Source organism: Microcaecilia unicolor, chromosome 10, assembly GCF_901765095.1.
Source record: "Microcaecilia unicolor chromosome 10, aMicUni1.1, whole genome shotgun sequence".
NCBI lineage: Eukaryota > Metazoa > Chordata > Amphibia > Gymnophiona > Siphonopidae > Microcaecilia > Microcaecilia unicolor.
The window spans coordinates 5,954,157-5,972,208 of record NC_044040.1 but is presented as its reverse complement, the minus strand read 5'-3'; the positions used below and the strand labels follow the sequence as shown (position 1 = coordinate 5,972,208).

Here is an 18,052-nt window from a genome sequence, read left to right as displayed (position 1 = left end):
GGGCACATTTTAGCCCCCCCCTACCCCGGCGCCGCCACCCCCCCCCCTCCCCCCCCATTGCTGACCCACCGCCACTTTTGACAACCTCCCGTCCTCTCGACCCCCCCCTCCCCGCGAACCCTCCCAACCTTCGGTTTTGCTGGCAGGGGACCCCAATCCCTGCCAGCCGACGTCCTCTTTGTCCTGTAGTGAAAAAAGTCTTTGTTCTTCTGTTGCATGCAGGTTCTCTGAGTCTGACGTTGTCAGCATGCAACAGAAGAACAAAGACTTTTTTCACTACAGGACAAAGAGGACGTCGGCTGGCGGGGATTGGGGTCCCCCGCCAGCAAAACCGAAGGTAGGCGACGGCGGGGGAGGGTTTGCGGGGGGAGAGGGTCGTCGGGAGAGGGGTCCAGGCCCCCTCAGGCCCCACGTAGCTACGCCACTGCTTCTGAAGGGAGCCGTTTTCAAAGATGTTCTCACAGGTTAAAGGTATTTACCCTCAAAAAATCTCCCATTGATAGAAAATAGACATCATTAGGGGCAGGGCCAGGGTAGGGCTTTCATTTTGAAATCCTTGTCTCTGCTTCCCCCCCTTTTTTGCCTGTATACCTGGGACCCACAGTGTATTCAGGGGAGAAGCCTGCCTACAGCATTGGCGGCTTTTGAAAGGGAACCTCTAAGCTCTCTCCCTATCCTGTCGCTAAACAAACAGATTTTAAAATCCTCTCTCTAGGTTTTTTTTTGTGTGTTCAACTGGTTCAGTGGCTCTATACCAAGGGTTCTCAACCAAGCCTTTGGGACACATATAGCCAGTTTTTCAAAATATCCGTAATGAATATGAGGTATATTTGCATACACTACCTCCGTTCTATTCAAATCTAGCAGAGGTGTATTCGCTGTGGGTATCCTGAAAACTTGACTGGTTAGGTGTATCCCAAGGACTGGGTTGAGAAGCCCTGCTCCAGACTGAGACATTGTGATACAATTGTTAGTAATACTGGGCCCCCACAGCCTGCACATTAAGAAGGTAATTTTATAAAGCTTTTTCCACATCTAAAAGCCTGACATAAAATTGTGCAACATGCATCAGTGGACATATGGAAGTGTACCCTCACTTTTATACTATCTGTGTGTAGATGTTTGGGTGAAACAGAGGTGGATTCCTGATGTGTGCATGTATTTTATAAAATGTATGTGTGCACACTCGCAGACTTACCCCTTTCTTGTGACTGGACATTTTGTGGCTGGATCTGGGAGCCCATTTCATAAAAGGCACACGAGTCCTTGTATTGCCTTTGTAAAGTAGGTGCCCTGTTAGAAAATCAAACCCTAAAGAATAAATTTGAACTGCACTTCTCAGAGCTGTTCTCAGTGCATAGTTAATAACACAGAGTCGTACTCTCTCTCTCCTGACCGGTTCGGGAGGAATTTTTAACCCGACAGGTTCCTTCTCCTCCTCTTCCTTTGGGAATCAAAGAAAATTGGAACCTTCTCTAGTTGGAGGTAGAATTCCCAGAAGCTACAGTTCCAATGAGACGAGGTTATGCCCCAGTTTCAGCCACTGCAGCGGTGGTGGCTTCAGTCAGTAGCAATAAATGGAGCCTCAGTCTGCATCCTGAGCTCAACCACTAGGTGTCTCTGTCAGAAGACAGCTGTGAGGGCCAACTATGCAGGTTCAGCTTCCTCCTCTCTTCCCCTTCCCCAATAAAATGACTAGTTATCCCCCAATCCACTAGCCATTTTATTTTCCCTGTAGCATATGCAGCACTTTTTTAAAACGCCTTTATTTTTCATGTTTTGACCATTTCCCGTTTTTATCAAGTTTTAGATATTGAATTTGGGGGGCTCTGAACTGTCTGATTTACAACCTTCTTAAGCCTTTGATAATAAATGGTTTGTAAAATCTTGTCTCGCTTGTCGATAATGAGGTTTCAGTCTAGTTTCCAATAAGAGAACCAGCCTCCCCAACATTCCAGAACGGCTGCTTTTGTCATTAGTTTTCTGTAATGGCATCACCTGTTCAGTTTAATACACTGAGCTGCCCCGCTCTCGTTAAGACTGCTCTACAATTTTGAGCTTATGCTAAAACATGGCCTGTATTGCTGAGAAGTCGTGTGAAGGGTTGCGTAGCATTTGCAAAGTGCTACGCAACACACGTGGGTTAAAATTTTGTGGTCTGATGAGATTTGTTTCAGTGCTGAGCAATGTGTGTAATCAGCAGTGCTTTTTTTTGTGCCAGTACGCGCCGGTACGGCATACCACCACCTTTTTTGTGAGGTCCATCTCACTTGTCCATTCCCGTTTGTGCACCCGTGCTTCCCCCCGCTCGCTCCCATTCATGTACCCTTGCTCTCCTGCCCTCCATGCCCTCCCTCAGCTCCCCGACTTTCCTTTAAATCTTTAATTTACCCGAAGTCGCAGCAAACCAGCATTAAAACAGCTGGCAGGCTTGCCCCCTCGTCGCTTCCCTTCTCTCTCAGCACATCCCGCCTTCCTCTGATGTAATTTCCTTTCTGCGAGGGTGGGACGCACTGAGTGGGAAGGGAAGCAATGAGGAGGCAAGCCTGCCTGGCAGCTGTTTTTACTGCCGGTTCGCCACCACTTCGGGTAAATTAAAGATTTCAAAGGAAAGTCGGGGAGCTGAGGGGGGCTGGGGTTTGAACGAATTGCTGGACATGGAGGGGACGAAGGGCAGGGGAGAGAGGAGAATTGCTGGACATGGAGGGGAGGGGAGGGGAGAAAGAAGAATCGCTGGACATGGATTTGAGGGGAAGGCAGGGAAGAGAGAATTGCTGGACATGGATAGGAGGGAGGGTAGGGCAGGGGGGAGAGGAGACATGCTGGACATGGAGGGGAGAGCAGGGGAGAGGAGAATCACTGGACATGGATGGCAGGGGAGGACAGGAGGCAGAGGAGCATCGCTGGACATGGATAAGAGGGGAGGGGAGAGAGGAGACATGGATGGGAGGGGAGGGAAGAGAGGAGACATGCTGGACATGGAGGGGAGGGCAGGAGAGAGGAGAATCGCTGTCCTCGACATGGATGGCAGGGGGAGGACAAAGGATAGAGGAGAATTGCTGGACATGGGAGGGGAGGGCAGGGGAGAGAGGAGACATGGATGGAGGGGAGGGAAGACAGGAAGGAGATGCACATGGATGGGAGGGCAGGGGAGAGAGGAGAAATGCTGGAAATGGATGGATGGATGGAGGAGAGGGGATAGTGAATTATTGCTTTACATGGATACAGGGGAGGGAAGAGAGAAGAGAAATGCTGGACATGGATGGAGGGGAGGAGAGAAAAAAAGAAGAAGATGCACCTGGATGGAGATGAGGGAAAGGGAAAAGAGGAGAAAAACTGCACATGGATGGAGAAAATAGGCAAAAGCTGGATCCACGTTATACCTCCTCCAGTCAATTCCACGGAGGAGGATCCAGCTTTTACTTATGGATGTAGGGCAAGAAATGAAGAAGAAAGGAGGAAAGTAAAGAAATAAATGGAAAGGAAGCCCTGGAAACAAAATTAAGAGAACCGATAGAGAGCAGCAGAATCAGAAACTGGGACCAATATGGATAGAAAAACAAAGTCACCAGATAACAAAGGTAGAAAAAATCATTTTATTTTCATTTTAGTGTTTGTAATATGTCCGATTTGAGAATTTACATCTGCTGTCTTATTTTGCACTGGGTATACTGGAGCTGTAACAGCTTACAGAAATTTATAATGGAAAAAAATCACGTTATTTTTTTCTCCTATACTAGTATAATATTTTCAATGATGTCTGTTTATATGCGCCATGGCTGGTATAAGGGGTGTGGCTATAATAGGGGTGGAGTCATGTGGTGACCCAGCCCATAATGAGTACCGGCACCTTTTTTTCTACAAAAAAAAAAAAGCACTGGTAATCAGCAAAGTTGATGCACAATATTTCCTGAAAATCATTCATTTAGAGTCTAGCCAGAGGGATCATTTGACTGCTGAGTGTCAGGCAGATTTTTCTATAGCTTTCTGGAGAGGGCAGAAGCTTTTTTTCTGCTCATGCATTACATTACATTAAAAAGATCTTATAACCTGCAGTTACCATTCAGGTTCAAATTGTACAGCGCTGCGTAACCCTAGTAGCGCTTTAGAAATGTTAAGTAGTAGTAGTAAAGCCTGATCCTTCCGGTGCTGCTCTGGCTCTCGATCTCTCTTCCTTTCTATTTGAAAGCTTTGTGTGACCCGTGAATTGGGGTCTTTGGAGATCATTCGTTTCCAACCAACGGTTTGCCCTAGTTGCATATATGAGGCTATCTCGCTAAGAGTTGTCTTGAAGAGCAAGAACAAATCTTGGGTATTGGTGGGGAATATTTTTGTTGGGAAACCCCTTTATTTTATATCTTAGTCCAAAATTATAAAATAGATCCTAGGCAGGATACAGATGGGCTATACCTTGGGGGGTAGGCAGCACAGTCGTTTTGACTATTTTTGGGATACTGGCAAGCACCTTCTGTGGTGACTGTTGGACACTGGGCTTGAAGGACCTTTAATGTAACCAAGTATGTTCTTACGACCACAATGGTATAATGCAGGGTGTTGGTGAGTGAATCCCCGGAAAATTCCAGTGAGATGGTTTTGCAGCTGGAGAGAAAGGAAGCCTTTCCCATGTCTGGTGGTCAGCCATGGAATTGGAGGGACAGTAACGTCCTTGTAATGCTTCATTTCATGGTTAAGTAGTAGCCCCTGAGAAAGCCAGTAATAGTGGGGGGAGTGTCACTTCTCTAAAGGTATAAATCTCTCACTCTTGGTCTTTCTCTAAGAGAAGACACTGATCTGAGTTCAAAGATCGACATAGGTGAAATGTGTGTCAGGTGCCTATCCCAAAGTATCCAACCATGTAGCAGGTGAAAGGAGAGACCTGTGCAACAGCTCAAAGGAAAAGAGGGTAAAAAAAAGGCGGCAAGATTTGAGCATGTTGGGGGAGGGGGAGGAGAGAGTCTGGTACAAATCCAAAGGGAGCTTCAAGCCCAAAGGAAAGGGTATCCCTGGTCAGTGTGGAAGCAAGAATCGGAAACTTACACTATTGTGAGTTTTCAGAGGTATTTCTTTTTAGAAAAATGTCTGAGAAGTGGTATAAAGCATTATTTGGACATTTGTCTCCCAAAAATGTCGAAATTGGTATTTTTGAAACTTATTTTTAAACATTTTTCTATGCAGTTTGTGTGCAGTGCGTTTATATCTCAAAGGGGTATGTTAAGGGTGGGATCTGGGCGTTCCTAAGACTTGGAATTTTTTTTACCCATAATGGAACAAAACGAAGATGTCTAGGACTAAAAAAACTGAGACGTTTTGATCTAGACCTGTTTTTACAACGAATGACCATTGCAGGAATAAAGGAATGACACCCCTTTACTCCCCCAGTGGTCACTGATCCACTCCCACCCCACAAAGATGTACATGAGACAGTATATACCAGCCTCTATGACAGCGTCAGATGTAATGGCTGGTCCTATGAAAGCAGTAAGCATGTCTCTGAAATAGCCTATAGAGAAGGTGACTCAGGCCCATAATCCTCTCTAACTATTGCACTTGTGGTGGAAAGTGTCAGCCCCCCAAAACCTACTGTACCCACATATAGGTGATACCTGCAGCCAGAAGGGCTATTGTGGTGTATAGTTGGGTACAGTAGGCTTTTTGTGGGTTTTGAAGGCCTCACCATACAATATAAGAGGGTAATGGTGAGACGTGTACCTAGGACCTTTTATGTGAAGTCCACTGCAGCGCCCCCTAGTGTGTCCCGCTGCTCTGCAGGGATGCTTGTGTGGCCAGTCTACTAGGAAAGCTGGCTCTTCCAACATCTCAGTGGCTTGCTTTTGTGCATTTTAAACAAACTTAGACGCACTAAGCACAACAATGTCTAGGAAATGGCCATTTTCAAAGAAAAATAGATATATAAATTTCTGGTTTGAAAATTATCTTTTTCACTACTTGATTTTTGGACATTTTCAGCAAAACATCCAAAGTTGGACTTGGACGTCATACCAAAAATGCCCCTCAATGAGTCTGAAGTATCTCCTTGAGATACTTCATTATTGGGCGGGGGCGTTTACTAAGCTGTGGTGGCATTTTTAGCTTGCAGTAGAAATCAGCTGACTGTAAATACCGAGACGCCCATAGGAATATAATGGGTGTCTCAGCGTTTACCACCAGCTGATTTCTACCATGAGCTAAAACCGCTACTGGGGCTTAGTAAAAGACCCCCCCCCCCCCCCCCCCCCCCCCCCCTCTGCTTTGAGCCAGGGTTTGGTAAAGATCTGTAGGATTTATTTGTTTGTTACATTTATATCCCACATTTTCCCACCTATTTGCAGGCTCAATGTGGCTTACATAGTACCATAGAGGCGTTCGCCATCTTCGGTAGAGAAACAAATACAAGGTTAGTGCAGCGGCCTTTGATCCTGGCAACCTGGGCTTGATTCCCTTTGCGGCTCCTTGGGCAAGTCACTTAACCTTCTATTGCCCCAGGTACAAAAACTTATTGTGAGCCCTCTAGGGACAGAGAAAGTACCTGCATATAATGTATAACAATGCAGACTACCTCTAGTAGCGCTATAGAAATTATTATTAGTCGTAGTGGTAATAATTGGATGTAGGTATCAGGTGCACCTCTTAAACATGGCATTAAGAAGAAAGTAGAACACAAAGCCAAAAAAAAACCTAGATATTAAGAGTCCCAAAATATTAAATTCCAATTTAATATATATTTAAATTATTTTTTTGTACTAAAGCCATAGTCTCTTTATAAACCAGAACTGAATGTTGGTGCATGAAGCAACTTCTAAACAGACACAGTTATGATCTGTGACATACGTCTACATATATACAGAGTTACAGAGGCTAAACTTTTAACTCAAGGGCACCTTGTGCTCATCAAAGCCCCAAATTGTACAGAGAAAGGAGAGAAGCAGCTAAGAGACACTTAGAGAAGACAGCAGAGTTGATATCAAGGTTGCGGAAGTCTTCGGTGCTTCATGCGCTTCCAGATCCTGCCAGCCCCAGATTTTCTCTCTAAGAGTGAGGAGTTCTTCATTTTTTGTAGGTTTTTAGTAATACCGATGGTAAAGGTAGGATGGATACATGTTATTGTAGTGCCACTGACGCCACTGTTCAGTATGTTCCCGGTTTCTCTCCTGGTGCTCTGTGGGGACAAAAGCAGAGAACTGTCACCCATGTGAGAAAAGAAGGTGATGTGACCTCAGGCAAGCAGAGGCGAGGAAGACTATTTTTATGTACTGGTTGTTTCCTAACCTGCCCTTAGATATAGTAGTTACATAGTAAATGACGGCAGATGAAGACCTGAACGGTCCACCCAGTCTGCCCAACAAGATAAACTCATTTTACATGGTATGTGATACTTTATATGTATACCTGAGTTTGATTGGTCCTTGCCATTCTCAGGGCACAGACTGTAGAAGTCTGTCCAGCACTGTTCTTGTTCTAAAAGTTCTGAAGATTCTGTGAACCTTGTTTGTGGATGGTTCAGATGTTGTATTATTCAATTGCAGATGTTAATAAAATTATAAACAAAAATAAAAAGGTTCTGAAGATTCTGGAATCCTAAAGAGTTACAAGATTCCGGAACCCCAATTAGTAGCAACATTCCATGTAGAACCCCGAAGAGTAACATAGTAAATGACGGCAGCTAGAGACCTGTACGGTCCATCCAGTCTGCCCAACAAGATAAACTCATTTTACATGGTATGTGATACTTTATACCCGAGTTTGATTTGTCCTTGTCAGTCTCCGGGCACAGATTGTAGAAGTCTGCCCAGCACTGTTCTTGTACTAAGTTCTGAAGCTAACGTCAAAGCCCCTTAAAATTTACACTCCAGCTCATCCATATCTATTGAGCCATGATCAGGGCGCAGACCGTAGAAGTCTGCCCAGCATTGGTTTTACTCTCCAATTACCCGCGTCGCCACCAAATCTCCGCTAAGATTCCTTAGATCCATTCCTACTAAACAGGATTCCTTTGTGTTTATCCCACGCATGTTTGAATTCCATTACTGTTTTCATCTCCACCACCTCCCGAGGGATGGCATTCCACATTTTCAGCATATCCACAATACATGCAGATGAGAGAGATTTGTGGGCGGTGCTTGCAAATCTCATGCAAATATATACATTGCGAGTATTTTGATGACAAGTTTGGGAGCCACTGTCCTAGGCTGTGGAATTCCTTACTCTAGCTATTAAATGCCTCCACTGTTGATCACCGCTTCCTGAAAACTGCAGACCAAATTATTGCAGGGGGGGAGGGGTGTTAGAAAATGAGGGTGAAATAAACTGATTCTTCCACTTCTCTTTTTTAATTTCTCTTTATTACCTTTTCAAGTGGACTAACATAAGAACCACACTATTTTAACCACCAGATGAGAAGCATTACTATATTGAAGGATGACCCTCCTGAAGCCCAGGGAACATGTGCCTGATGGACCGTACAGGGCTTTATCTGCCGACATTTATTATGTCATTATGTAATCAGTTGCCTTCACTGGGGTTGTGACCACAGTAGAGAAACATGGCCTGTTCCCCTATGTGCCAGGGTGCAGAGTGACCATGCTCCAGCCATAGGTGCCAGCTCTGTGGGTGCTGAGCAACCCGATATTACATAAGCTCCTTCACAAACTGCCTTTCCCTGGACACAGTGTTGCATAGAGCACGTCCAGTCATTTTGAAAAGTTGGCTCCTACGACTCCAGCTAGATAGTTGGCCAATGCCCAGCTGGGGTAGATATTCAATACATATATCTTTGATTTTGCTCAGTCCCTTAAAATAACTTTCCCTTAAGCTTGCATAGTGGGTGAGATTTGCATTTTATTCTGCATGACAACAATTTGCTAAATGTTATGATATTCTTGTCATCTTTATAATCTGAGTTCCACCAAGGTCTGTAAGTCCAGTGCTGCATTTGGTACAATACATATGAGATAACATTTACATCAGGGATTCTCAAACCAGTCCTTGATACACACCAACCAGTCTAGTTTTCATCATATCCACAATGAATATGCATGAGAGAAATTTGAATGCACTGCCTCCATGGTATACAAATCTCTCTCAAGTGTCCCGAGGACTGGGTTGAGAACCCCTGATTTAGCTGATTGATGGGGAGGGGGGGGGGATGAAGTATTATTCTGGACCAGGGGTTCTCAACCCAGTTCCGGGATACACCTAATCAGTCGATACTACTTAATTTAACCGCTTTGAATTCAATTGGATTATAGCGGTATACAAGACTTCGATGGAACAGAATATCCACAATGAATATTCATGAGAGAAATTGGCATGCATTACCTCCATTGTATGCAAATGTATCTCATGTGTATTCATTATGAATATCCTGAAAACCTGACTGGCTTGGTGTGTCCCAAGGGCTTCCTAGACAGAACATTTGCCAGTGTGTATCCTCCTTCACATAACTAGTTCGTGTATCGTGTAAGATTTTTATCGAGTGACCGGCAGGAGAAAATGTTTATACCGCCCCGCTCCCGACCCTAATGTGTTTGCCAAAGCAGTGCTTTTCAACCCAGCTTTCAGGATATCCACAATAAATATGCATGAGAGAGATTTGCATGCACTGCCTTGTTCGTATGCAAATCTCTCTCATGCATAATTCATTGTGGTTATCCTGAAAACCCCACTGGTCAGGTGGTCCCTGAGGACTGAGTTGAAAACCACTGCTCTAAAGTGCACCAGCCTTGGGGCTTATGTGCTAGTACCTCTGCTCTAAGCAAGCCCACAACCACTTTAGCCCGCAAAAGCCACAAATGACTCTCGCTGGCCTTCTGAAGTAAAACACAGGAGGGGGTTTTTTCCTCCGCTGTTTGTTTTTCAGTGAGCTCTAGAGATGCACCTGGTATTACTAGTAAATTAAACATAAATACTGAACTATTTACCAGCCAAAAATACCAAAGAAACTAACCACAATTGGCAACAAGTTTGTAAGTTACGTCTAAGTGTATAATCTGCCTAATTTTTCCAAAGGGATAGTGTTCACCATCTTAGAGTTGAATTAAACTATCTCCATGTCCCAAAACACCAACCTCTCCCTCAATTTGGTTACAAGTGGTTATGCTATGGAAGCTCATGTGGAAAAGTGAGGGTGTCCACCAGGGTGACTGGTCCTCGATATGTCAGGGACGTTGGCTTTAGATGCTGCCATGCGGTATGCATGTAGGACCAATAATATTGAGCAAATCTCCCAGGTGCTACTTTTTGCTCTAAAATAAGCTGCTCTTTTTATACAGGATTAATTTTTGAAGTAGAAGAGAAGAGAGACAGAATAAACATTAATTCACAACTTCATCCACAAACACTTTACTGTGCAAACTCCTGGCTGAGTGATTCGTTGTTGGGAGTTGTGCTGGATTCAGTGTATGAACTGTTTTACACAACGTGTTTGCATTAGTGACCCTTCTGACTTCTTTCCTTACCATCGTGTTGTTCTTCTGCATAGTTCTCGTATTCGTTTCTCTGTTCCTCATAATATTCTCGCCTGCGTTCATCTGCTGCTTGTCTTTGCCGGTTCTCAGCTGGAAGAAAGATTTCCAAGGGGTCAATATTGGAAACATTTCAGCAGGTTAGAGGCGGGATTCAATTTTCTGGAAATACATTTTTCTATACTGGCTGGGTGGAGCATTGCCGTGTTTCCCTGTTATTCCTTAGTCTGGACTTTGAAATCCTAGTAACTTCACTGATTGCACTCACTGTGACTGCCACTGTAAAAAAGTGCTTCTGATGCCTCCAGTGTGTGCAAATCTCTCTCGTGTATATTCACTGTGGATATTCTCAGGGCCACTGAGAGACTGAGCCGGGCCAGGGCCACTGCCGCAGTTGCCCCCCCCCCCCAATCACCACTTCCCCCATATCGCCACCGCCACCCCCAGATCGTCACCGCTCCTGCCCCCTCCCCCCAGGATTGCAGCTGCCGCAACTGAGGTACCTTGGGGCTGGCAGGGATCCTGAGGCCCCGCCAGTGGAAGAATCCAGCGCTGCTCTTCACTCCATGCCTGCCCTGCAGCTGCTTTTTTTCTCTCGTCGTGCATGCTTGGTTTCAAAACCGAGCATGCGCCTGAGGGAAAAAGCAGCCACTCTGCACGGCAGTAGAAGCGAGTGAAGAGCAGCGCTGGAGGGGGGGCCCAGCGCCAGAGTTTTCTCTCTCCTGCTTCTGTTGGGACCTGATCACTTGGGGCCCATCAGGAGCAGGAGAGAGAGAAAGATCCTGGCGCTGGGCCCCCCTTGGAGGCCAGGCCTGGGAAAGCCCTCCCCCCCCCCTCCCCCCTGGCAGCCCTGGATATTCTGAAAACCTGACTGGCTAAGGGATACCAGTAACTGACTTCAGGATGCAGTAATTTAGGCTCCCGTCAAAATAAATTAATTAACTTGGTTTTTTTTTTATCTGTCACTATTAACTGTTCAAAAGGTCTGAGCGTTTCTCCTGCTCCCACCATCAGCAATAACTGGACAGCACTGATGTCTGTATAATACAAAAACAGGAAAATCCACTGCTTATTTCTACGACAAGCAGCATAAAAACTATTTTACTCTTGTGAAATCTTGCCAGGTACTTGTGACCTGGATTGGCCACTATTGGAAACAGGATCCCGGGCTTGATGGACCTTTGGTCTGTCCCAGTATGGTAACGCTTATATTCTTATGACTCAAAGAGCAGTCTGGAGGGCAGATATTTAATATTTACCAAATTTAACTGCCTTTTTAAAAGCACTCTTAAAGCTCCAAAGAAAACATATACCAAGCAATTATAGTCTATAAAAAGATTACCAAAAGGTGCATCCCAAGGACTGGGTTGAAAAGCAGTGAGATAAAAAATAAAGACAAATCAGGTAAGCTAACTCTTCTTGAGGACTGAGCCGGTACTGTGACTTTTCAGAGAGTTTGAGGTCTTTTATTCACTATTTGTAAAGAGCTATTAGTTAAGACCAGGGGTTCTCAACCCAGTCTGGTTTCCATGATATCCACCAATTAATATTTCAAAGGAGCTAACTTTGCCGAGATGGGGGAATTTCTCAAGGAACAGTTAGCAGGATGGGAACAGATTAAAGATGTAGAACAGCAATGGACAAGACTGAAAGGAGCTATATTAAAGGCAACTAACCTTTATGTTAGAAAATTACATAAAAGGAAGAGGAAAAGAAGGTCACTCTGGTACTCAAATGTAGTAGCTGAAAAGATAAGGGAAAGGAGGCTAGCCTTTGCACGTTACAAGACGTCTCAGAAAGATGAGGACAGGAGAGAATACCTAAACAAGCAAAGAGAAGCTGGAAAAGCTATCAGGAAAGCGAAGCGGCAAATGGAGGAAAAGATAGCTAATACAGTAAAATTGGGGGATAAGACCTTTTTCAGATATGTAAGTGACAAGAGGAAGTGTCATAATAGCATTATGAGGCTCAAAGCTGAGGGAGAGAAATATGTGGAAGATGATAAGGATAAAGATGAACTGCTTAACGAGCATTTTAGCTCTGTGTTCACGAATGAAAGACCGAGGGTAAGGCTGCAGAAAGCAAAGGCTAAAGGGGATGGATGTATGGTAGACCAAGACCCGTTTACGGAGGACTGTGTTCATGAGTAGCTTGTCAAACTAAAAGTAGACAGAGCAATAGCGCCTGATGGGATACACCCAAGGGTGCTTAAGGAACTTGGAGAAGTTCTGTTGGATAGTGGTAAATGGAGCTTGCTCAGAAGAAAACGGTCATCAGTGCAGTACCGCAGGGATCGGTCCTAGGGCCGGCTCTGTTTAACATCTTTGTGAGCGATGTTGCAGAAGGGCTGTCTGGTAAGGTTTGTCTTTGTGGATGATACCAAACTCTGCAATAGGGTGGACACCCTAGAAGACATGATTGACATGAGGAAGGACCTAGCAAAGCTGGAGAAATGGACCGCTATTTGGCAACTAAGGTTTAATCCGAAGAAATGCAGGGTCATGCACTTGGGTCGCAAGAATCCTAGGGAACGGTACAGGATAGGGGGTGAAGTGCTTCAGTGTACAAAGGAAGAGCGGGACTTGGGGGTGATTGTGTCTGATGACCTTAAAGCTTCCAAACAGGTAGAAAAAGCAACGGCCAAAGCCAGAAGGATGCTTGGGTGCGTAAAGAGAGGCATGACCAGCAGGAAAAAGGAGGTGATAGTGCCGTTGTATAAGTCTCTGGTGAGGCTTCATTTGGAGTACTGCCTGCAGTTCTGGAGACTGCACTTACGCAAAGATATAAACAGGATGGAGTCGGTCCAGAGGGCAGGTACGAAATTAGTAAGCGGTCTTGAATGCAAAAATTATAGGGACAGGCTTATGAACCTCAACGTGTATACGCTGGGAGAGAGGAGACATGATAGAAATGTTTAAATATCTCAAGGGCATTTATGTACAGGAAGAGAGCCTTTTCCAAATGAAGGAGGGCTCTGGAATGAGGAGGCATATGACAAAGTTAAGAGGGAATAGGCTTAGGAGTAACCTAAGGAAGTATTATTTCACAGAAAGGGTGGTGGAGGCGTGGAATGGCCTCCCGATGGAGGTGGTGGAGTTGAGGACTGTTCCAGAATTTAAAAAGGCATGGGACAAGCATGTGGGATTGCTTAGGAACAGGAAGAGTTAGGAGTTACAGAGGATGGGTAGACTGGATGGGTCATATGGCCTTTATCTGCCTTCATGTTTCTCTGTTTCTATTATTAAATTGACTTGGGGAAAATACACTGCTTATTTTTGAGATAAGCAGCTTAAAACGTATTGAACATTTTCGGGATCTTGCCAGGTATTTGTGACCTGGATTGGCCACTGTTGGAAAAAGGATGCTGGGCTTGATGGACCTTTGGCAATACTTATGTACTTTTCTTTGAAGGGGTCAATAAAGGTGAGCTAGTTGATATTGTGTATCTAGATTTTCATACGGCATGTGACAATGTTCCTCAAGAAAGGCTCCTGAGGAAATTAGAAAGTCATGGGATGGGAGGTAATGATGTACTGTGGGTTAAAAACTGGTTATAAAATAGAAAACAGACCGTCCCCCCCCCCCCCTCCCCATTACAAAGCCAGCAATAGGCTATGATGGCATTACCGCATTGGCAGACGCTAGTGGAGCTTTGTAAACAGGGACCAGAGAGTAAGGTTCAATGGTCATTATTCTAAATGGAGAAGGGTAGATAGTCGGGTTCACCAGGGGTCTGCGTTGGGACCGCTGCTTTTTAACATATTTACAAATGAACTAGAGATGGGAACAACTAGTGAGGTAATTAAATTTGCTGATGACACAAAGTTATTCAAAATTGTTAAAATCACAAGAGAATTGTGAAAAATTGCAAGAGGACCTTACGAGACTGGGAGTCTAAATGGCCGATGATGTTTAATGTGAGCAAGTGCAAAGTGATGCATGTGGGGAAAGAGGAACCCGAATTATAGTTACCTGATGCAAGGATCCACATTAGGACTCACTGACCAGGAAAAGAATCTAGGTTTTATCATTGATAATACGTTATCTAGATTGTAAGCTCTTTGAGCAGGGACTGTCTTTTGTGTATGGTGTACAGCGCTGCGTATGCTTTGTAGCGCTTTAGAAATGCTCAATGTGCAGCTGCGGCTAAGAAAGCAAATAGAATGTTAAGTATTATTAGGAAAGGGATGGAAAACAAAAATGGGGACATTATAATGCCATTGTATCACTCCATGGTGCGACTGCACCTCGAATATTGTGTTCAATTCTGGTCGCCGCATCTCAAAAAAAGATATAGTGAAATTAGAAAAGGTGCAGAGAAGGGCGACGAAAATGATAAAGGGGATGGGACGACTTCCCTATGAGGAAAGGCTAAAGCGGCTAAGGCTCTTCAGCTTGGAGAAAAGGCGGCTGAGGGGAGATATGATAGAGGTCTATAAAATAATGAGTGGAGTTGAACGGGTAGATGTGAATCGCTTGTTTACTCTTTCCAAAAATATGAGGACTACTAAATAGTACATTTAAAACAAACTGGAGAAAATATTTCTTTACTCAATGTGTAATTAAACTCTGGAATTCATTGCCAGAGAATATAGTAAAAGCAGTTAGCTTAGTAGGGTTTATAAAAGCTTTGGATAATTTCCTAAAATCAAAGTCCATAAACCATTATTAAGATGAACTTGGGGAAAATCCACTGCTTATTTCTAGGATAAGCTGCATAAAATCTGTTTTACTTTTTTGGGATCTTATCAGATACTGGTGACCTGGCTTGGCCACTGTTGGAAACAGGATACTGGGCTTGATGGACCTTCGGTCTGTCCCATATGACAATACTTATGTTCTTATGAGAGGGATTTGCATGCAGTGAACGCAGTGCATGCAAATCTCTCTCTTGATCATTCATTGTGGATATCCTGAAAACCTGACTGACTGGGGTGCCTCCAGGACCAGGTTTGGGAATCACTGACTTAAGGGCCTTTTCTACAGCAGGTGGAAAAACACTGCTGCAGTTCCTTAGGCCAGTGATGTGGTTTCCAAACCAGGTCCTGGAAGCAGCTCAGTCAGTCAGGTTTTCAGGATGTCCACAATGAATGATCAAGAGAGAGATTTGCAAGCACTGCCTTCACTGCATTTCTCACTGGGCTAGAACCAATCAAGATCGCATTTTGCTGGCATGGTAAGTTTTATGGGCCTGGCCCTAGTCCCATCAGGTTTTCAGGCTCTTCACAGTGGCTATACATGAGATAGATCTACATAAAGGTGCATTCATATTCATTGGGGATATCCTGAAAACTGCCAAGCATTTACTGGATGAGCTGTCCGTTTAAAGGCAGGAGAACGGCACTGATAATATATATATTGCTTTGTGCCTTTCATAGCTGAAGGCACAAATAAAGTCTACGTGTTCTTTTTGCCTATTTACCACAGTTTGGGGTTTTGTTTTGGAACCCAGCAGTATATTTGTGAAAATAGCGTGCAATGTACAAATATAGCGCGCGCTGAAAAAGAAACAGAAGGAAAACGAAAGGCAAAACGAATCATTTTCGGCCCACAGCCCTCTGGACTATGACTGCAGCAGTGATTTAGATAAGATGGCATTTTCATGTCACAGCATACCTGAGCAACTGAATTACTCCACCTTTTACCTAAGCTGCATTTATTTAATTTTAAAGATGAAATGATGTCCAGTTTCCTTATTCAACATTATGAAACCAAAAATATTTCGAATGCAACATTTCTCCCAATAAACGAAAGAGGAAGTGGGACATATGAGAGGCGACAGAAGAGCTCGGTACCTGGTCCTTTAATGTCTCAAAGAGACTGCAAAGTTGCAGAAATAAAGCCTTACTCACCATTGACCTCGTCCCGGGATCTGGGCGACCTCTTGCTCCTTCTCTTCAAAAAGTTGGAGGCTTCGGAGTCTTGCAGAAAAATGTTCTTCTTGGGATCTAAAGAGGGGAAGATGAGAAACATGAGATCGGCCGGTTTGTCAGGGTTGGTACAGAGAGATCCTGCTTGTCTCACTTACTTGGTTTGGTCTTTTCTGCATCTGTCTTGGGCGATCCTAGAGCTGCACCTTCCCCCTCCTGCAGAACTGAGGGTGAAAACAGAGAAACCAGTGAGCTACAGCAACCCAGACTCGCTGGCCATCCCATCTCACCCACATCAGCCCCTCTTCTCTTTCACACTGGCTTTTGCCCCTTCCTGCCAGCACCTTAAGCCGTGGCTCTAACTCAGCTCCAGCTCAGACTAAGCTTGAGTTCTAACTTACTGGTCAGGAGAACGAAGGTGGCCAGGCCGGACAGGAGGAGAATTTCTTTCCTGTTCATCTTGACTGAGCTCGGCTTAACTGCTCAGATTTTAGCAGGGTGCAGACAGCAGACTCCCCTTAGCTTCGATCATAGAAAGAGAGCCGGGAGGGCACAGCTGGAGGGTATTTGGGGAGGGGGAGTGGCACAGGGCAGGGCTTCCAGGGCTGGACCAGGCATCAGTTAGCAGGTTGTTTTCTGTAATGTAAAGGTCACTCCCTTGCCCACAAGTAATGATTGCAGCCCAAGGCACTAGAAGTTTGATCCGGAAAGACCCTGACTTTCCATGAAGGGAGGGTTTCTGTACCTCATGCAGGTCAGTTCAGTATGGTTTATGGTTTCTCGATTATTACCCCTTTTTCCGAAGGCATAACAAGACGGTGAACAGACTAAAACTCAGATACTGACTGAGAAACCCTCATTCTTTGATGGGAAAAAGAAAGCAGAAAACAGTCAGGTATTAAGGCACAATCCACATGCTAGAGATAAATGCCATCAGAGCAGGACAGAGATGAAGGAAGAGCTCCCAGAGAACAATAAATGGGGTTTTAATGCAGCCTTGAAATTGGGAAATGAAAGTACTTCAAGGCAGAGAGTGGCTGAGTCCCAGAGAGATGGCTCTGGGCACTAGGAAGGTGCCCTGTCTAGTCCAGTCTTGCACAATATTCTGATGCAGACAGCCATCAGCAAAGGATCACAAGAGTGTTGGGGGGGGGGGGGGACATAGGGAACAACAGAGGAGAACAGGCAGGATGGGGGAACAACAGAGAACAGGCAGGAGGGGGGAACATAGGGAACAACAGAGGAGAACAGGCAGGATGGGGGAACAACAGAGGAGAACAGGCAGGAGGGGGGAACAACAGAGGAGAACAGGCAGGAGGAGTGCCTGAATGCAGTCTTGTGAATAAGGCAGAGAATCTTGTATTGGATCCAATGCTTTGAAATATTTCAGTGTCTCCAGGACTGCTCCAGACCAATTGCACTGATGTGTTAGAACTAGATCTGATTTTGTTTTAATCAATAAATGTAATAAAACTCTCTGGGGGAGGGGAGAGAACAGTTTCCCTAGTATTCTCTTACCCCTCCCCTGGTTTGTTAGAATATTGTGTGCCTGCAAAATATAGACACCCCTCTTTACCCCAGATCTGTAGCAGGTGTGAATGGAGGTACCTAAATGTCTAGGGACCCGAATGTATTCAATAAGGACATATAGAATTCAATAAGGGTCCATAATTGCAAAGGCATAAAATACAAAGCGCTGCAGGCATCAACCTTCTCTTATAT

The 18,052-nt window shown here is 44.7% G+C and overlaps 1 protein-coding gene across 1 annotated transcript; it reads right to left on the bottom strand.

The window, feature by feature from the left end:
* Window positions 1-6,600: 6,600 nt before the first annotated feature.
* Window positions 6,601-16,842, bottom strand: UCMA (upper zone of growth plate and cartilage matrix associated). Its single transcript, XM_030215700.1, has 5 exons — window positions 16,732-16,842; window positions 16,489-16,554; window positions 16,313-16,408; window positions 10,455-10,553; window positions 6,601-7,156 (listed from the first exon to the last, which is right to left on the bottom strand). The coding sequence occupies exons 1-5, from the start codon at window positions 16,787-16,789 to the stop codon at window positions 7,062-7,064; spliced, it is 414 nt and encodes a 137-aa protein (XP_030071560.1). The 5' UTR covers window positions 16,790-16,842; the 3' UTR covers window positions 6,601-7,061.
* Window positions 16,843-18,052: the final 1,210 nt, after the last annotated feature.